This window comes from Meles meles, chromosome 17 (genome assembly GCF_922984935.1).
Source record: "Meles meles chromosome 17, mMelMel3.1 paternal haplotype, whole genome shotgun sequence".
Lineage (NCBI taxonomy): Eukaryota > Metazoa > Chordata > Mammalia > Carnivora > Mustelidae > Meles > Meles meles.
In genome coordinates, this window is record NC_060082.1 from 39,519,494 (window position 1) to 39,537,842 (window position 18,349).

Here is an 18,349-nt window from a genome sequence, read left to right on the forward strand (position 1 = left end):
TCTCTCCCTACCCATCACTCACTGTTTGATCACCAAGTACAAACCACTTGCCTGCCTTCAAAAATCAATTCGTAATACCCCTCACAACAGCTGACCTAAAAGAAATACATAGTTTATTATAACATAAACTTCACACTAAAAACAGAACTACCCAAATCTTACAGGTGAATATTAAGATGCAAATGAATCTTCATTTTCACTGCCCTTTTCAGTAATGGTGTAGAAAAGAGCCAGTTAGGGAGCCAAAGTTAATAAGGTCCCAAAATAAAAGTTGGTCAAGGGTACTGTATCATGCCTCTGAAAATAAAACCAAACACAAGAAAATTTATTTCTGTATAAATAACCACAGGAAATAAGTTTCAGAAATAGAATTTGTATTGGAAACCCAACTTCTGAGCAAACCACACAGTGTATCCCACCGCCACCATGTCTCCTCAGCTGCAGACGATGGTCCCACAGCCACACGCTGCTGCAGAGACGAAGGCCAATGCTAAGCCTGTGTGTGAACATGTACTACAAAGCACCTTCCTCCAAGTACAGTTTCACCAGGGGCAAAAACAGATCCTGTGGGATGTAGGCCAAAGGAAATGGCATATACCTTTCTCATAATATGAGAATACCAAAGTGTTAAAAAGCAAAGTGCCTTTTTATTATATGACAAATTCAGGAGAAAAGCACTTTACAAGTTGGACACAACCTACTTGTCTGACAGTTCCGTTAGTCCCGTGTCACAGGGCTTTCTGCACCCCCGTGCCCCTATGCATCTGCTCTGTCTACCTGGAATGTTCCTCCCTTCGAGGACCTCAAGTTCCTACCCTGCTTCCTCTTCAAGGCCCGGCTCCAAGCGCATCTCCTCAAGGAGTCCTCCCAGCATCTCCCAAACAGCACAGGCAGAAAAGTCTAAGCAGCATGAAAGTGGGGTGTATTATCTTATTTAACAGTCCCCGAAGCCATACAAACATATTTTCTGACTCTCATACCTAACACCTACAGATACATGAATTCAGTACCAGAAACTTCTTGGCTTTTTCTCAGAGACTTTATTCAGGTCTCTACTCTCAAGGAGCCTAGAATGTTCGCTGTGGAGGCGAGGCTCAGCTGTATGAATACATGGTAAAATATAAAATAAGAGAGTGTGTGATGAAGCTGTAAGGGTTCAGAAAAGCCACTGGTACACCTGGAGAAGAGTCTACAGACAACAACACAGTCAGAAGAAGAAAACGCTGGTGAGACAGCCTGGAGAGAGGAGAGAGATGCGCAGGGCACATCCTCAAACATCAGGCCAAACCGTGAAGCTGGATGTGAGCAGGGCCGGACCTCAGGAGTGCCGAGGGTGAAGCAACACAGCAAGACTGTCTCAACTCATATTCAAGTCTCCCCGCACTCCAAGATTCTACTGGAATTCCAGAAAGTTTTATCTGTCCATAAACAAACTCATGACGAAGTAGAAACCAAGGGGCTGTCAGCAGACCAACTCTGTCATCAAGGTCATGAAAGCAGGAACGGCAGAGAGGAGTGTAAGCCTAGACCTCTCTCCTCAGTGTCCATAGAAAGGTATATCCAAGTGCCCATTCAACCACTTTACATGGATGTCCAACGAATACCTCACTCTCATGTTCCCGAAGTTCGCCTCTGGTACCTCCCAACAAAACCTGCTCCGCTCACAGTCTTCCGCATCTCAGTTAAGCACAACTCCATCCTTCCCACTCGCTTAGGTTAAAAGCCACAACTTCCCCTTCTCTCATACCACACACACACGCCCCCCAGAAAGTGCCAGAATCTGCCTTCTCACCACCTCTGTAACTTGGTGGAAGTCACCATTGCATGCCGCCTAGTTTCCGTTCACAGCCTCCCTGGTTCTCCCGCTGGGCTGTGCTCACCGCCTCCATCTGTGCTTCTCTGCAGGCTGGTGTCAACAGAGCAGCCAGACTGGCGGTTTCTATGGTAAGCCACATCGTTTCTATCAAAGCCATTCGGGGAGCCGGCTGCACATCCAACTCTTGATCTCAACTCAGGTCATGATTTCAGGATCCTGGGATTGAGCTCCATATCCACGCTCTGCAGAGAGTCTGCCTGACATTCTCCCTCTCCCTTTGCCCTTCTCCCCATTCTCTCTGAAACAAACTCTTTAAAATAAAAAAAAAAAAAAATTCAGGGGCCCCTGGGTGGCTCAGTCGGTTAAGCATCTGCCTTTGGCTCAGGTCATGATCTCAGGGTCCTGGGATTGAGCCCCACATTGGGCTCCCTGCTCAGCAGAGGGTCTGTTTCTCTCTCTTTCCAATCCTCCTCCGTGCTTGTTTGTTCTTATGCGTGCGCTCTCTCTCTCTCTCTCTCTCAATAAATACATAATGAAAAATTCCATGGCTCCCCTTTCTCTCAGAACAAAAGCTACCTTCCCTGTAATCACTAGCCAGGTCCTGCACGACAGGACTCTCCGTTAGCTTCACACTCTCCCGTCATTCTCCCCCTTCTATTCTTGCTCTCTCTGCCCAGGCCACCGTGGCCTCTTCGTTTGTCCTCGTGTACACACACACACACTCTCTCCTGCCCCAAGGCCTCTGCACTGGCTGTTCCCTCTGCATGCAAAGCACTTCACCCAGACACCTACTTGGCTGGCTCCTTCCTTGCGTCTCGGTAAGACCCACCCTGACCAGCCTACCTAAAATTGTAACCGGCCTTCCCTTGCCCCTCTGCTACACACTCCCTTCTGCTCCGCTGGTCTCCTCCCAGAGCACTAGTCACCTTCTGCCATGTCTACCATTTACTGTCGAATGGGGTAATAAGGCTGTTTATGCCCCAACCCCACTCCCTGCCCCGCTGTGTCGTTAAGCATGGGGAACAAACGGTGCCCAGCACCTCCTCGCTGTGCTGCAGAGAGGAGGCAACCACAACCAGCACATACACGGAGAGTAGCTGTGGTGCATGCAACAAGAGGAACCTGGGGGAGACCTCCCGTGAGGCCAGTGGACGCAGAGGACGGCAGAGGGTGACATGGCCCTGATCAGGCTAACTCAGAACCTCGCGCCTTGTCTAAAGAACAGCGGCATCCACCATCCACTTCTCCCCAGCCTCAGGTCAGTGGATGGGGTGACATTTGCCACAGAAGACTGTTCCCTAAACTGGACATGGTGTCTCAGGTAAGCCAGGGCTCCTCAGCACCTGTGGGACCCCACCCTCATGTCCTAAAGGAGAGCCTGCCAGTCTACATGCTCCGCCCGCTGCCACAGACCTCCTGGAAGCCCTCCGGGTCAGGGAGGAATGGGCCGACCAGAGACCTCACTTCCATTATGCAAGAGGAAAGCCAAGCCAAGGACTGAGGCCAGTCCATCTCATCTGTTTAAAAAGAAACAGACCACTCAAGATGACCAGGTATTTGAATAAAACCAGTAAAACAAACCAACTCTGCAGGAAGTAGAAGATTCAGGCAAAGGAAGAGAAACAGGAAAGGGTTAAGATATAATCATGAATTTGGAATAGGCTGTCAAAAAGGGAATAATTACAAAATACAAAAAACTCCTGGAAATTAAGATTCATCTTTCGATAGACAATCTACTACTACGTTATCCCTACTGGGTGGCCGTGAGCCACGCATGTGGCTCCTGAGCATTTGCCGTGTGGCCTGTATGGACAGAAATCCGTAGTAAGTGTAAAACACACAGCAAATTTTGAAGACTCAGTATGAAAAATACAATGTAAAATACCTTAGCAACTTTTATGCAAATTTCATATCAAAATGATAGTACTTTAAATGGACTGGGTTAAATAAAAAGTATTTTTAAAATTAATTTGACCTTTTTTTTTTTAACTTTTGTTAATATGGCCACTAGAAAAATTTTAATTACATATATGGCCCATATTGTATTTCTACTATAAAGTGCTGGTCTAGACTATACCGTTAAAAATATCACCAAAAATACAGAACAAAAAAAAAGAAGTAAAAAAATGAGAAAAGAGAAGTATCATGACGAAATAATCCAAAAGGACCAGAATTGACTAGTAGGAGTTCCCAAAAAAGAGAGCAGAGAAAACAGAAGAAATGTTTAAATGGGTGTGAGTCTTCAAATGGAAAGGGTCCATTAAGTACAGACCTAAAGAAAAAAACGATGAAAAAGAAACCACAGAGGGCGCCTGGGTGGCTCAGTGGATTGAGCCGCTGCCTTCGGCTCAGGTCATGATCTCAGGGTCTTGGGATCGAGCCCCGCATCGGGTTCTCTGCTCCGCGGCGAGCCTGCTTCCTCCTCTCTCTCTGTCTGCCTCTCTACCTACTTGTGATCTCTCTCTCTGTCAAATAAATAAATAAAATCTTTAAAAAAAAAAAAAAAAAAAAAAAAAAAAAAAAAGAAACCACAGAAACCAAAAACTTCAGCTAGTGACGTATTCCTGAAAACCCAGATTACCATGGTTAACAAGTTTAAAGGGATTCCAGAAAGGGGAGGGTGGGGGGAAAAATCACCTGTGACATACAGACAGAGTTAACGACAGATGTAGGAAGACTGCAAATCTCTAAACTGTGAAGTAAGAAAACCAGGGAGTGGGATGGAAGCGCAGGGACAGGGGTGTCACAGAGCAAGGAGCACAGAGACAGCTCAAGTGAAGAAGCAGGTTCAGTGTGAATGAGAAACCAGCAGCAGAACTGAAATGAATAGCTAATGGAAGCTGGCCAGGGAGGCGGACAAGTCATACTTCCTAGTGCGGGGGTTTGCGGGGGGAGGGTAAGAACCCCCTAGCCATTACGTGACCATCAAGAACTAGAAACAGAAACATATTATTTTCATGTTATGGGAGAAGCCATCAGAAGTACTAAACGTGGAAATGGTTAGGCATGATTCATTCTGGGGACTGATATGAAGGGAAGGGCATGACTGCATGGCAGGTGACCTCTCCCCATCTTACGCCCTCTGGTGCCACATGGGAGTGTACCAAGTGCAAACAACTTTAAGAAGAATTAATCTGAAAGGAATAAAGTGGGAATAGCTGAAAGGGGTCTGGGTTAAGGACCGGAAAACCAACTAGAAAACACCAGCGGTACACAGAAGAACCAATCCTGGAAAAGTTATTAGTCCTGACAGTGTCAGCAGATCCAACAGGCTGTTAGAGAAAGAAGTCAAAAGGTGGGATGGGACAGGGTCCCTGGGACAGGGATGGTGAATGAAGAGCATTACAGACCTCCTGCACAGAAAACTTGGTAGGAAAACTGAAGAGAAGCAAGATGCATACGATGAATAAAATCCTACGGGTTTACACTGCAGTATTTAGTGGGACACCCAAATGCATGAGCTCCACGACAGGACTTCTCACAGCAGATCATCTGGTGGAACTGAGAGGGTCTCTGACCCTCTGAAATGACACACAAATGCATGTCTACATGCGTATCAGAAGAGTGGGAGGTGGGGGAAAGAGGGCACATGTCCACTGCTATCACCCAGTTCTCGAAAGGATCCACAAATGGCTCCATTTCGTGGAAAATACCACATGGATCTCAGGTGCAGGGTCACAGCTGTCCATGTGGAAGCCGCCAGCATAAGATGGTTAAGAAGAAATGACACTATGCAACCCTACCATCAGTCTATCAGGGCAGACCATGTACAGAGGGAGCATGAGGACAGCTCATGCACGCACACATGGAAGAAACTGGAGGGGCCTACGGGACAGGAGGCGAGAAGCAAGAAAGTCTGAAGGATTGAAAGGAAGAAAGCAAAGAGGCAGAGGTGCATGAGTAGAAATCTCAACCAGAAACAAGTCAATGCTGGAAGCAGCATTTCCAGGAGATTTGAGCAGACATGAAACAGATCCACCGGGTAAAACAGGAAGTGGGTGAAGGAGAGAGAAGGGACGAGATGAAAATTAACACCAACAGAGAAAGACAGTGGTATCTGATAGGTTTCCCTGAAAGAAAAAAGAGGGGCACCTGGCCGGCTCAGTTGGTGCAGCAGGGGATTCTTGATCTCAGGCTCATGAGCTCAAGCCCCACACTGGATACAGTTTACTAAAAAGTAAAAAATCTTTAAAGTTATTTTAAAAATTAAAAAATTTAAAAATAAAAGAGAAGACTCCATGTAGCTATGGACAGAAAATAATTTTAAAATGTATATCCATTTTTCAGAATTTTGGATTCCACTCTTCAAAACAACTGAGCTCAAGTCTTGAACTAAACAAGTAATATAAACACCATCCAATTTTCAAGCCCTGCATTAGCCTTCTGCACACAGGCAGACAAGCTTCAAGTCCCGGGGAGTGCCACAGGGCCAGCCAGCACTCGGACAGGACCAGATCAGACACAGGGCACAGCAGTTTCACAGCGGTTAGTAAAAATTCACTCAATGTTCACTTCTACTGAAACTTCTAGTTCAGTAGGTTGCTAGTTCGGAATGACATCCGTGAAGTGGATCCCTCACTGGAGACCCTTACGAAGCCGGCAGCACCCTTCGCTGGCTCCAACCTCTGTTCTGTGTTGTCCCCACCCAGCAACTGTCCCCGGGGGCCCCTTGCTTGCCAAGTCATGATGCCGGAAATTCTGTTATGTTTGGGTTCTCTCCTGGTTCTTCCTGGCTTTCTACAAATGGTATTCCTGATAATACCATGATCTTTTTAAAAAAGATTTATCCATTCATTTGAGAGAGAGAATGCGAGGAGGGGCAGGGGCAGAGGTGGAGTAGACGATCCAAGCGTGGAGCTCCACCTGGGGCTTGATGTCACAACTCCGCAGATCACACAACCTGAGCCGAAACCAAGAGTCAGATGCTCAACGGACTGAGCCACCCAGGTGCCCCATGATCATTGTGTTATTAATCACTTTTCCGTGGGGGAGGGGCAACAGAATCATTACAATTTCTAACTCTTGGAATTGTTCTGGTATGTTTAAAACACTCAATATAGAACTGAGATTCTATCTTTTAAACTTCCCTTATTTCTACAAAAGATTTTATTTGCATGTTATAATAGCATCACTCAAAAGAGTTGCATAGATTTTCATCAAATTTGGGGGCTATTTCTGGAGCGACTGAACTGAATATAAAAGGCTGTGACAAAAACAAAATTCATTTCGGGAGGTCTTCCCCAAGAGCTAAGCAGTTACACCCCAAAGCAGCCAGTAGAGAACATAGTAGAGATCCATCTGTCTGTCTGTCGGGGGAACATGACACATGTATCAAAACAACATGGAGAATCTGAAGAGCGTTTCAAATGTGAGATCCAAATCCAAGGTCACAAGAAGAAATGCTGGCTTGGCATGGAGCAAATGCTTATCAAATGGAAGAATCCATCCGTACAATGGTTATCAGCTCTCTAAAATAAAACAGGTGACCTATAGTGATAAAAAGCAACATCAACATCACCAAAAATTTTCATTTGTTTTAAAATGGGACACCTGGTTTAATTTTCATTACTGTATGTACCTGAATTTTATAAAACTATTTTGTTATGAATTTGGTAGCTTAGAGTTCAGAGAGACTGCTAATTCAGAAACAACTATACCTCAATGAGGCTGTATTAGGCTTTCCAATTTATTTCTTTATAAACTGAACTGAAGCAACGAGATAATATTATTGACCTCGCCAAACCAGCAATTTAATCATAAATAGAATGAGTTTGCATTCCATTACTAAGCACTATGGTAATATCTCAAGATCAATGACTCTATGAACAGCCAACAAGATTTCAACTTTCTAGTTAAATTAGTTATGTGAAAGCCATAATGACCATGGATCAATTTATAACCGCTATAAAAATAAGACCGCTTGAAGTGAAAGTCACTTCGTATGCTGCTAAGTGACTTTTAAACAGCTGACAAGACAAAATCCACTTTTGATATTAGGATGCTCACAGGTCTTCTGCAGCAGAAAGAAAAACTGCTAAGAGCAACTTATAAAAAATTTACCTTCTTTGAATTTCCAGTTCCTCTTGTGATGGGCCATTTTGGACTTGAGCAGGTAGTTGAGAATTTTGTCTAGGCAATGTTGGCCCTAAAAGGGAGGAAAACATTATAGATGAACATTATCTTTATAGTTAGCTGGATGGAAGAGATAAAATCATGAGAAGAATAACATAAAACCATCACATATTTACAAATGTATCTTCTTTTTTTGTTTAGCAAAATAAAATATAAGCTTTACATAACACACAGCAAATGAAAGACTGCAACATAATACTGTCATCATCTCCAGAAGGCTTACTTGAAACAAATGGAAAACATCAACGATAAAGGAAAAATAAACATTTATATATGAAGAGCTTGAGGAAAACAAGTGTTCAATGAGCATCTGAATAGGCACCTGAGCTGGACGTTTCTAAGACAATGAGACATTCTTTTTGGGGTACTTTTTCATGAAGTGGAGAGGGAGAACTTAAATGAAAAAATCAGAATTCAAAAACTCACCTAAATAGAACACTGGAAATGAAAAACAGGAGAGAGAGAGCATGAGAACCTTATTACTAGGATGAAGAACGCTAATGCATTTAACAAATTTGCCCAATTTAAGTTGCCATTTTTATTTAATGGGTTGGCATTTCCATCACTGGTGAAAACAAACATTTGCTAAACATCTATATATAACTCACCTACTTATCTGAATTTTTAATGTAACATAGATAATCTTAATAACTTTTCATTTGGGGCTAAAAAAAACAAAACAAACAAACAAACAAAAAAAACCCCCAAATCAAAAACAAAACAAACCAAAAAAACCACCCAAAAGCCAAAAAGCTACGTTCAAACCAGCATGGTTCGGTCATGAGAAACTAATGGCCATCCAATTCCCACATACCATGTGCAATGCAGACCCATTTTTACCATCTTATAACAAATGTCACTAAATATGGGACAATTTTATGTCACTGGATATAAAAATTAAATGTGCCATGAGAGAAATAAATACTGGACCTAATACATGAAGCCTAAGGTTAAAACAGAACAATGTTGAATTCTAACCCAGTAAACAAACAGAATCCAGTAAACAAGTAAATCTAGAGTGCCAGCAAATGCCCCTAACAGATATTTTGATAGTGTTTTGTAGGCCGCTAGTACCAGAAACAAGAAAGAGAGAAATGCTTCTGTGTACTAACGTAAATTTTTGGTAGCTCTGTGCCGTGCTAGGGAAGTAAACCTTGCAGCTAGAAGGATGAGGTTCAGGCAATGTTGGTATGGTACTGGCTGGCATATCCCAAATGTGGAAAAACAGATAAGTGGATCTAAACTTACCTACTAAATTTTTTTCTCATCTCTTTACCCATTTCTAGATTATTCATGTAATTTGTCCTCTAAAAGACAAGTTACATGACAAGTGCAGTGATCTATTTCATTAGATTTCCTAAGTCTGCTATTTTGAAAACCACATAAAGGAAATATTAAAATATATTAATTCTAAGTCATCAGTAACAAAAACAAAAAATCAAAAAGTGTTTTAAGTTAGTGTTAAACACACACTTAAGTTTTTGCATAAATGAAAAACAGAACTTGTCTAGTAAACAGGCTGGAATTCTTTCCTTCTTTTGGAAATGAACATACTGATGTAAAAACAGACTGTCATATTAAGCCATAAACTAATGTCTAATACTCTCAGAAGGAAAAGATGTCTTATCTCTTCCAGCAGAAGGGGACAAACAGAAGACTGGGAGTGGAAAGTAAACACGAAAAAATATAAACTAAACTATTTGGGGGAAGTATTTTTTTATACCCAAAGTTACATTTATCCAAAAATATTAAATGTGAGCACTTAGCCTGGGCAACTCATGAAACCATTCTGGCTTAATTATTTTTTAAATTAATATTTGTTATTTAAGTGAAAAGCTCATACTGCTCAAATAATTAAACAGCTGGATGCCACAGGATCAGAGAGATTCATCCAGCACCCATCCCAAAAAAGGACACCGACATACTGCTCACATGTAGCACAGGCATTTGTGACCTCCACAGTGATACTGACAGATGAAATTCCCCAATATAAATCTACTGATTTAAGTTTTAAGTCAAATACACAAATTCAAGAAAAGGGTGTCAAAATTTCACTTCAACCCTGATTTTGTTCAACAGATTAAAAAAAAAAAACTAACAAAAGTTTAACTCAAAAAAAGTTTGAATGAGAAAAAATTATCTTTTAAAAACAATTTACAGAAACTGTTCTGGATTTTTTTTTTTAAGTTAAAAACTTAACAAATTTGTTGTAAAAGGAGGTTTTAAAAATGTGGAACGTATTCTCTGGCTGGTATCATGAGAAAATTAATTCACCACAAATTTATTCATGTAGCTGAAAGAGGAAAACGTAAGGAAGACCCTTTTAACATGAGGGGAATTCTGATCCAAGAAAAGCTCTCCCAAGTGTATTCTACATGGTTCTTTATGGTAACGGGCAGCTTGTCTTTCCACACACATCGCCTCCCTGGTGGGCCAGAGAGGAGGGGCCTCCCCCTGGGGCCTTCTCGCACCTGTATTTAGTCTAGTTGTCTTGTCTGTTTCTTCGCCATCAGTACTGTCCAGTCACAATAATGAGCACACTCCAACTCATGTGTATTTAAGAGAATGTAAATATACCGTAAGCACTGAATAGAAGAGTTCAGGGTCACTTAACTCCAGGGACACAATCTCACGTTTCCTTCTGGTTGGTCCCACCCACAGGAGGGTCTGGACATGAAGCAGCAACTAGGAGCAGTCAAGGCTGCCAGCTGCCGCCATGTTTTCTGGACTGTAACCACTACTTCATATCGGTCACAGATTCCTAAATGAGCATCTATGTTCTCACAGAATGCAAAAAAAGGCACTTTCCTATCCGGTGGGCACAAGACAGTATTCTTACGAGCATCTTGTGGTGGCTGATGGTTCTCTTTTGGGAAAAAGGAGAAGAGACACGTGAGCCTGCCCCATCTCTACTGTGGTGTCATGAAGAACGGTAGTTAATTTTGAGGGTTATTTTCTCTGTTTTATTACCAGAGCCAGAGACAAGGACTGATAATAATCTGTCCTAGCTAAAATTCATAGAGGAGAGATGTGACTTAGTTTCTAATAAAGAAAATGTGTCCATGTCACTAATAGTTTCTCTATAAATGATGGAGAGCAGAATAGTGTCTCTCTCGAATCCAGGAATGAATGGCATTTCAGTCTTAATACTGAGTTTTGGCTAAAGCACACTGCAGCTGCAGTCACATTTTAATTTTCATAAATCTGGTTTCACACTTAGCCACAGACTGCTTAAAAACACAAGACTAAAAGACCAGGAGGTGTTATTATACACAATACAATCAAGTGTAAACTTAGCAATGTGGTAATTATATTATTGTACACAGTTAAATCAATTAAAGGTAATAATGGGGGAAAATCTGTTTTTTTAACACATTATTTTACAACTTAAAAATTCACCTTTATTAAGGGCAAATCAATCCTCTCTGCAATTGGGTAACTGTATCTATTACTCTGCATATGGAACTCAACATAGTAAGTAGCAAAGTACAGAACATCAGAATGAACTAAAAAAAAGTTCTAATAACACCAATATGAATAATAACTCGTGGCTAGTTCAAAGGGTGGCCTAGAAGAACCCCCAGGAGGAGGCCGAGAGAAGCATCACTTAGAGTCACTGATTAAACCCTGGGAAACAGGGCGTTAGGAAGACCAGCAGCACAGGCTCACTGATGGGACCGTGTCGCCCGGAGCAAGCCGAAAATGGAACTTTAGGTGATTAAGAAATAGACCAGAGTTTTTATTTTTGGAAATTTTATAACACATGCTTCTTTGCCTCAACCAGCAATACATAAATTTTTAAATTCTAAAGAATTAGGTAAAGAAACAATATCAGAAATACTGAAGAATCACATCAAAAACTGAGTCACATGGATAAAGTACAAATACACAGCTGAACTGTTTATATAAAATTTTAGCAATATTAATACTTTATAATTATATGTCTCATAGAACAACTGGGCCAGTCAAGGAATACAGGATTAAAAAAAAGATCTATATATTAGGAGTCAAAAAAAAAAAAAAGTTCTAACACTTACAAGTCATTTTTTTAACTTGGTTTTCCAAACAGAAGGTTTTAGAATCAAATAAGGATAAAAACAATTCAGAGAAAGGTGTGAGTGTTTGTGTGTGTTCATGTGTGTGTGCACGCGCACACGGCTCTATCCTCGTGTAAGGGCAGGAGCACGCACCTAACTGTGACTCGGGGCAGCTAAGGGACGTCTCCGGCTCACGCATCTGAACACCACATAGGTGTGCACGCGTGTGCACAGGAGTGCAAGAGCACTCTGTGAGCCCAAGCTCACACCTCACCTACTGCAGGAAGAAGGCAGTCACTGAGGAGCCGGAAGCAGCAGCGGCTTCCACCCACCTCGAGACACATGTGCCTACAGCTTCACTGGGGTGGAGCAAACGCTCACTTCAGATAAGACACATTCACAATCCTCGACACATACTGAGGTGTCTGGATTCTGTCCCTTCAGTTATAAATTAAAAGACTGCCTCAAACAAAATAGTTGAAAACAAAAACGAACAAACAAAAACCCCTCTTGCTCCCATGGCAAGAACTGCGGAAGAACTCGCTGGAAGACCCTCACCCTGACTACGTCCTAAGAAGCCAACTCAAATGCTGCCCGAATCACTGCGTGAACCAAGACAGAGAGCACGACATAAAACGGGAGCTTGCTGGATACCCCGAATACCACAAGCCAGACTATGGCCTACGGAAACAAAAGTTATGGAAATGTGCAAGTAGTATGTACCACAGCTTGAAAAAGGAATGTAAACATAATGTTGCTTACCACAGAAAATACATCGCAAATTAGTGCTGTCCTGGGTAGCAGCAACCTTGCTCTGGGCTGCAACAGACACCTGGTGTTAGAAGCTTCAAAGGACAACGGGGCCGTCTGAAGAACTTCACACAAACTAAAAGGTGCTTTCAAAGGTTCAAAATGTTTTTATACATACGTCCTATCTAGATCCTCATTCTGGAAGCTCTGTAATTTAATAAAAACGTATCTTCTTTAATATAAACTTTAAAAAAGAATTTTTATGTGTAATCTTATTGGTGGAAAAACCCTGTAAGAAGCCCCAAACCAAATGACGCACTTCTAGCTTCTTTCTGGAGTTAGACAATCAGAGAGTGCAATCAATCCACATTTCATAACCATATTTTGAAAAGTAAATGGAACTGAGGTACAGGAGGTCAGCTTCCTGTAGCTGACTTAATTTCACAGTATCTACCCTCTTGAGCATTTAGAAGACTTTGCAGCTGAAAAAAATTCAGGGGAGACACTTAAGATTAACTTAACCTAAGAAGAATTCATTTCTACTAGTTGAAAAAGACGAAAGTCATTTTAAACAGCCTATAGCAATTAAAGTGTTTTATAGTCATTGATGTAAATAAGAGTATCTTCATTGCACTCTGAAAAAACACCAAAACTATTCACTGTTTTACCAAGCCATATTTAATCATTCCTTTTCCCCCCAAATAGCCATTTATTATTTAGGCTACCTACATTAAAATTTACCCTAAGTATTAATGAAGTAAATTCTCTTTAACAGAAAAAAACTCAGTGAGAAGAAGGTGCTAATTTATGAAAAGGGGAAGGGCTTATATAAAATCAAGGTGACACTCAAAATTGGGATAGGAGAAACAAAATTTTCTTACTATTACATTAGTGACATTTATAACTTTGTATCAATAATTTTCTATAAAATTCCAAAGAAATTCTTTTCAGCGTAGGAAAGATTTTCTTTTTCCCTCGGTATTAGCCAAAAAACAATGAACAGATTAAAATATACTGACTCAAGAAAGACTGCATAAAGGCAAACAAGACAGTATTTTAGATTTCCCCAAACTGTGTTCTTTTTAAATAATACAATTTATGCTAACTAAAAAAGTTTACATAGAATCAGAACCAAACCAATTTAAAGACCATACATCTGAAAATGGCAGTAAATCTTAAATAATCAGAATTTTTAAAATCATTTTTAGATTAGATTTAATATCATCCAATTAAGTTTAAACCTTGCCTTAAAAATATTATATACAGCAGGTATTTTCAAACACAAAATAAATAAGATCGAGAAATGTCACCTTTGCTAAGTACTTCCAACAACCCCGTCCTATTATTATTATTATTATTATTATTAAAGTTGCATGCACAACATTCACTGTAATGACAGGAGAGAGACCACAGGCATACATGTAACAAGTCTACCAAGTCAATCACATCATTTCAAAGGAGACAAGCAATTTAGGAAATTTTCAATAGTTATATTTTAAATTTAAACTTTAAAAGAATCTGTCTTACCAAAGTCTGCAAATGACTACTCCTGTAAAGCCTTTTATTAATAAACATGCCTGGTCTTCAGGTTTTTACCCTTCTGTTCCTTTAATTCATGTTTAAAGGGAAAAAGAGTAAGGAAAATATAAAAACTTACAAGAAAGCCCTGAGACAGGATCTCGCCTCGGACAGCAAAGCGCCTGCCAGGCTGCACTGCCAATCACACTGCCTCAGCCATCTGACCGCTGTCGGAATGCGGGAGCCCATGCAGACCTCACAAGACACACCCCCCCCCCCGCCACTCGCCACCAGAAACTCCCACTCTTGTCTCCGTTTACGCCTGCTAAGCACCACTCTCGCACTCAGTATCTTAAGGCATCTTTCTACGGACTTCCACTGCTCATTACTGCATCAAATACTGCTCTCTGTCCTACGGCAGTGGGCACTTCCTGCCGGATGCTGATGCCACTCTGTCCAGGCTCAGCTGGGGGTGGGGGAGGGTGGGCAGTCACGGTCCTAACCAGGCAGGCGCAGGAATGGGATGCCTGCGGCAGGCTAATGGTCAACTTGAGTGCCAGTGCTCCGCACACCCCCAGAGACCCTGTCTCTCCAAGTCAGCCACAGGACTCATCAGGCTCGGCGCTCAGACGAGCACGGGCCCTGCAGGAAAGTACGCACCAAGGAGGTTAAGATGCGCCAAACCCACAAGATGTAGCACCTGTACTGGACTTCGGGAGAAGAGAAATGAGCTCGTCTATCAGCCACTCTCCCCGAGACAGTCCTGTCATGGGGGTGCCCACCACTCCCCTCAAGGGTTTGGTCTGAGTGGCAAGAAGGAAGCAGCGTAGGTAAAGCCGCAGCGGTGACCATGCTGGGCTGTTTGTACCTTATCAGTACGACATGCTCCCCCCAGACAGAATCACAACCGCAGACCCTCGGCTACAGTCCCCGATGCAGCTGGTGACGGGGCTATTACCCCTCTCGGCCTTTTTTCTGAGCAGTCAATGAGATAATGCTTGCTGAAAGCTGGTTTTACTTCAGTTTGCTCTCCAGAAAGCCGTCTGTTGAGGGGGCACATCCGTCACCAGCTTCCAAATGAGCAGCATTCGTGCTCTGACCATCAATGAAGCCCCCAGGTGTGACCCTCGTAACCGCGATGTTCTACGACATATGTTTTAAAAGGGAACAAAAGCAAATGTGTGTGTCTATGCTAAGGTGTCAAGAACAGAACGGAGGGAGACCCTGCAGTGGTGTGGCTGCCTGCAATGAAAAAACAAAACCAAACAAAACCGGACAGCGCGGGCATGCCAGTGGTGCAGCCACTGCTGCGGAACAGGACGGAGGTTCCTAAAACTTAAAAAAACAGAGCTACCCCACCATCCAGCAATTCTGCTTCAGGGCATATATCCGAAGGAAATGAAAACAAGATGCCTAAGAAAACACCCGCACCCCTTTGTCCACTGCAGCCTCAGTCACAACAGTCAGGACGCTGCAACAACCCACTGTCCATCCGCAGATGAACGGATCAAGAGGATGTAGTGTGTGAGATATTCTATTCTGGAACCTTACGAATACACACAAGGGTGTATCACTCAGCAGTAAGAAAGAAGGAAATCCTGTCACTTGCGCGAACATGGATGGACCCTGCAGGCATCACGCTAAGCGGAATGAGCCAGACAGAGAAAGACAAAGACTGCATGACATCACTCCTGTGTGGACTTGAACAAACAAACAAACTTACAGAAACAGCAGAAAAGTGACTGCCAGGGCCTGTGGGGGAAAGGGAGGTAAACAGAGGTTGGTAAAAAGGTACAAACTTTGAGACATAAGATGCATAAAGACCAAGGCTCGAATACACACATGGTGACTGTAGTTGACAGACTGTACTGTGTAAATGAAATGTGCAGACTCACCACAACACACACACACACACACACACACACACACAGAGGTGAAGATGATGGATGTGTTAATTAACTGGATGGAGGGATCCCTCCACAATATATGCTGCATCGGGTCATCATGACATGTGCTTTAAATATCTTGCACTTTTGTTCGTCCGTTATACCGCCGTAAAGCTGAAAAAAAAAGACACATACAAATATGTATGTGGTTCTCATTCTGCAGGACCCCGTGCCAGCAGGCACGAGAATCACAACAAAGACCAAACTGTGTTCAGAATGATGGTGTTTTTAAAGGGCATTTTAATACATTTTCAAAAAATATTCATATTTTCTTTTAAAATACATGCAGTTTTTAGGGGCGCCTGGGTGGCTCAGTAGGTTAAAAAGCCTCTGCCTTCGGCTGGGGTCATGATCTCAGATTCCTGGGATCGAGCCCCGCATCAAGCTCTCTGCTCAGCAGGGAGACTGCTTCTCCCCCTCTCTCTCTGCCTGCCTCTCTGCCTACCTGTGATCTCTGTCAAATAAAATTTAAAAAATAAATAAATAAAATAAAATACATGCAGTTTTTATTTTTTCTTAAAGGTTTTATTTATTTATTTGACAGAGAGAGATCACAAGTAGACAGAGAGGCAGGCAGAGAGAGAGAGAGGGAAGCAGGCTCGCTGCTGAGCAGAGAGCCCGATGCGGAACTCGATCCCAGGACCCTGAGATCATGACCTGAGCCGAAGGCAGCGGCTTAACCCACTGAGCCACCCAGGCGCCCCCATGCAGTTTTTAATAAAAGAAAATCTTTATATATCTCAGGAGTGTCATGGGTCTCTAGCGACACATGAAAAAAACACCAACATACAAACTTCTCTCGCGCGTCGTCATGCCAAGTCTCAGGGAAACTATACAGGTGATGGGGTTCCCCTGCCCCTTCGGTTCTTGAATCCTTCCCCAACTTATGGCCTCAAGAAACATTTTATTCCTTTCTCAGCAAGTGGAAGATGGCTGCTGACAGCTGACAGACTGCAGAGAATTCCTTACAGGCTTGAACTGCGGTAGTCCCGACGTGTCCCCAGCCCACACCTGTTCTTGTACCATTTATCTTCAGCTGTGGAATCGACGACTCTGCCCCCAGCTAAAGAAACCGTTAGTCAACCAGAATGTACCAGCGTGCCACATCCCGACACTCATGAAGAGGAGACTGACCCACGTCCCACGCTTACTTCCCTGCAGGGCTCCTCGGCCACCAGGGATGCACATGCATAGTCTGGCAGCGGGTACTTTAAAGAGCAGGATCTGATTATTGCTGGAGCCCGTGCTCTACTCAGTGACATAAACCAGAAATCCAGGGCCCTCCTCACCCCTTCCTTTTCATTACAACTAGTGAACCTACTGCCAAGCCCTTCCTGTTACCTCGAAATCCCTCTCTCCAAACAGCCTCCACTGCCCCGTGACTTCTTGTCCAGACAGTAGTTTGCAGAGGGATGCACTTACCCCAGAATGCTGACCACACACAGGAGTGGGAAAGAAAACTCCAGCACTTCTATTTCTGTTCACTTTTCTCTCATGCTTTTTTCTTCTTAGGTTTCATAATATATGCAGTATGTCAACACCCAAGTACACACACTTAAACCAGACACACACACAAGCAGGGGATCAGCTCCAGCGCTCATGGACCACTAGCCCTGACTGTGACAGCAGCATCGTCTCACGAAGCTGCCCTTTCTGATCTCGGTACGACCTCTTCCCCACAGCAGCCAGTGAACCAAATCAACTCGCCTCCCTCCATAAAACGTCTTCAATTGCTTCCCACTGGTCTTCAGCTAAACCTCAAACTCCAGGGCCCTCTCTCTGCGATATGACCACTGCCTCCGTCATCCAGTTCACGCTGTCTCCCCAGGCTCCTGGCATGCCAGTCTTCCCACCTTCCCGATGGGCTTGCCTGCAGTGCCTCCCTCTGCCTGGCTCCCTCCCTGACCCCCCTCCCTCTGCCTGGCTCCCTTCCCCTGCCCTCCCTTCCCCTGCCTGGCTCCCTTCCCCTGTCCGTGCAGTGCGCATGCCTTCCTGCCCACAGTCGTCTTCCCCTGGGTGGCGGGATTCCGCAGTAACTAGAACTTGCTGATAGGCTACACTCAACACGAGTTCCCATCAGGCCTCTACAATGAGAACAATCATTACCCCCTTCACTAGGAGTTTTTTTCCCTACTTCAAGTTTTAGCACC

At 43.2% G+C, this 18,349-nt stretch overlaps 1 protein-coding gene across 1 annotated transcript in view; it reads right to left on the minus strand.

The window, feature by feature from the left end:
- ENAH (ENAH actin regulator) overlaps positions 1–18,349 on the minus strand; it is a 134,844-nt gene that overhangs the window by 28,593 nt on the left and 87,902 nt on the right. Inside the window, 2 exon segments of the mRNA XM_045983272.1 lie at positions 7,877–7,961; positions 12,748–12,804. Coding sequence (XP_045839228.1) covers positions 7,877–7,961; positions 12,748–12,804 — 142 coding nt within the window.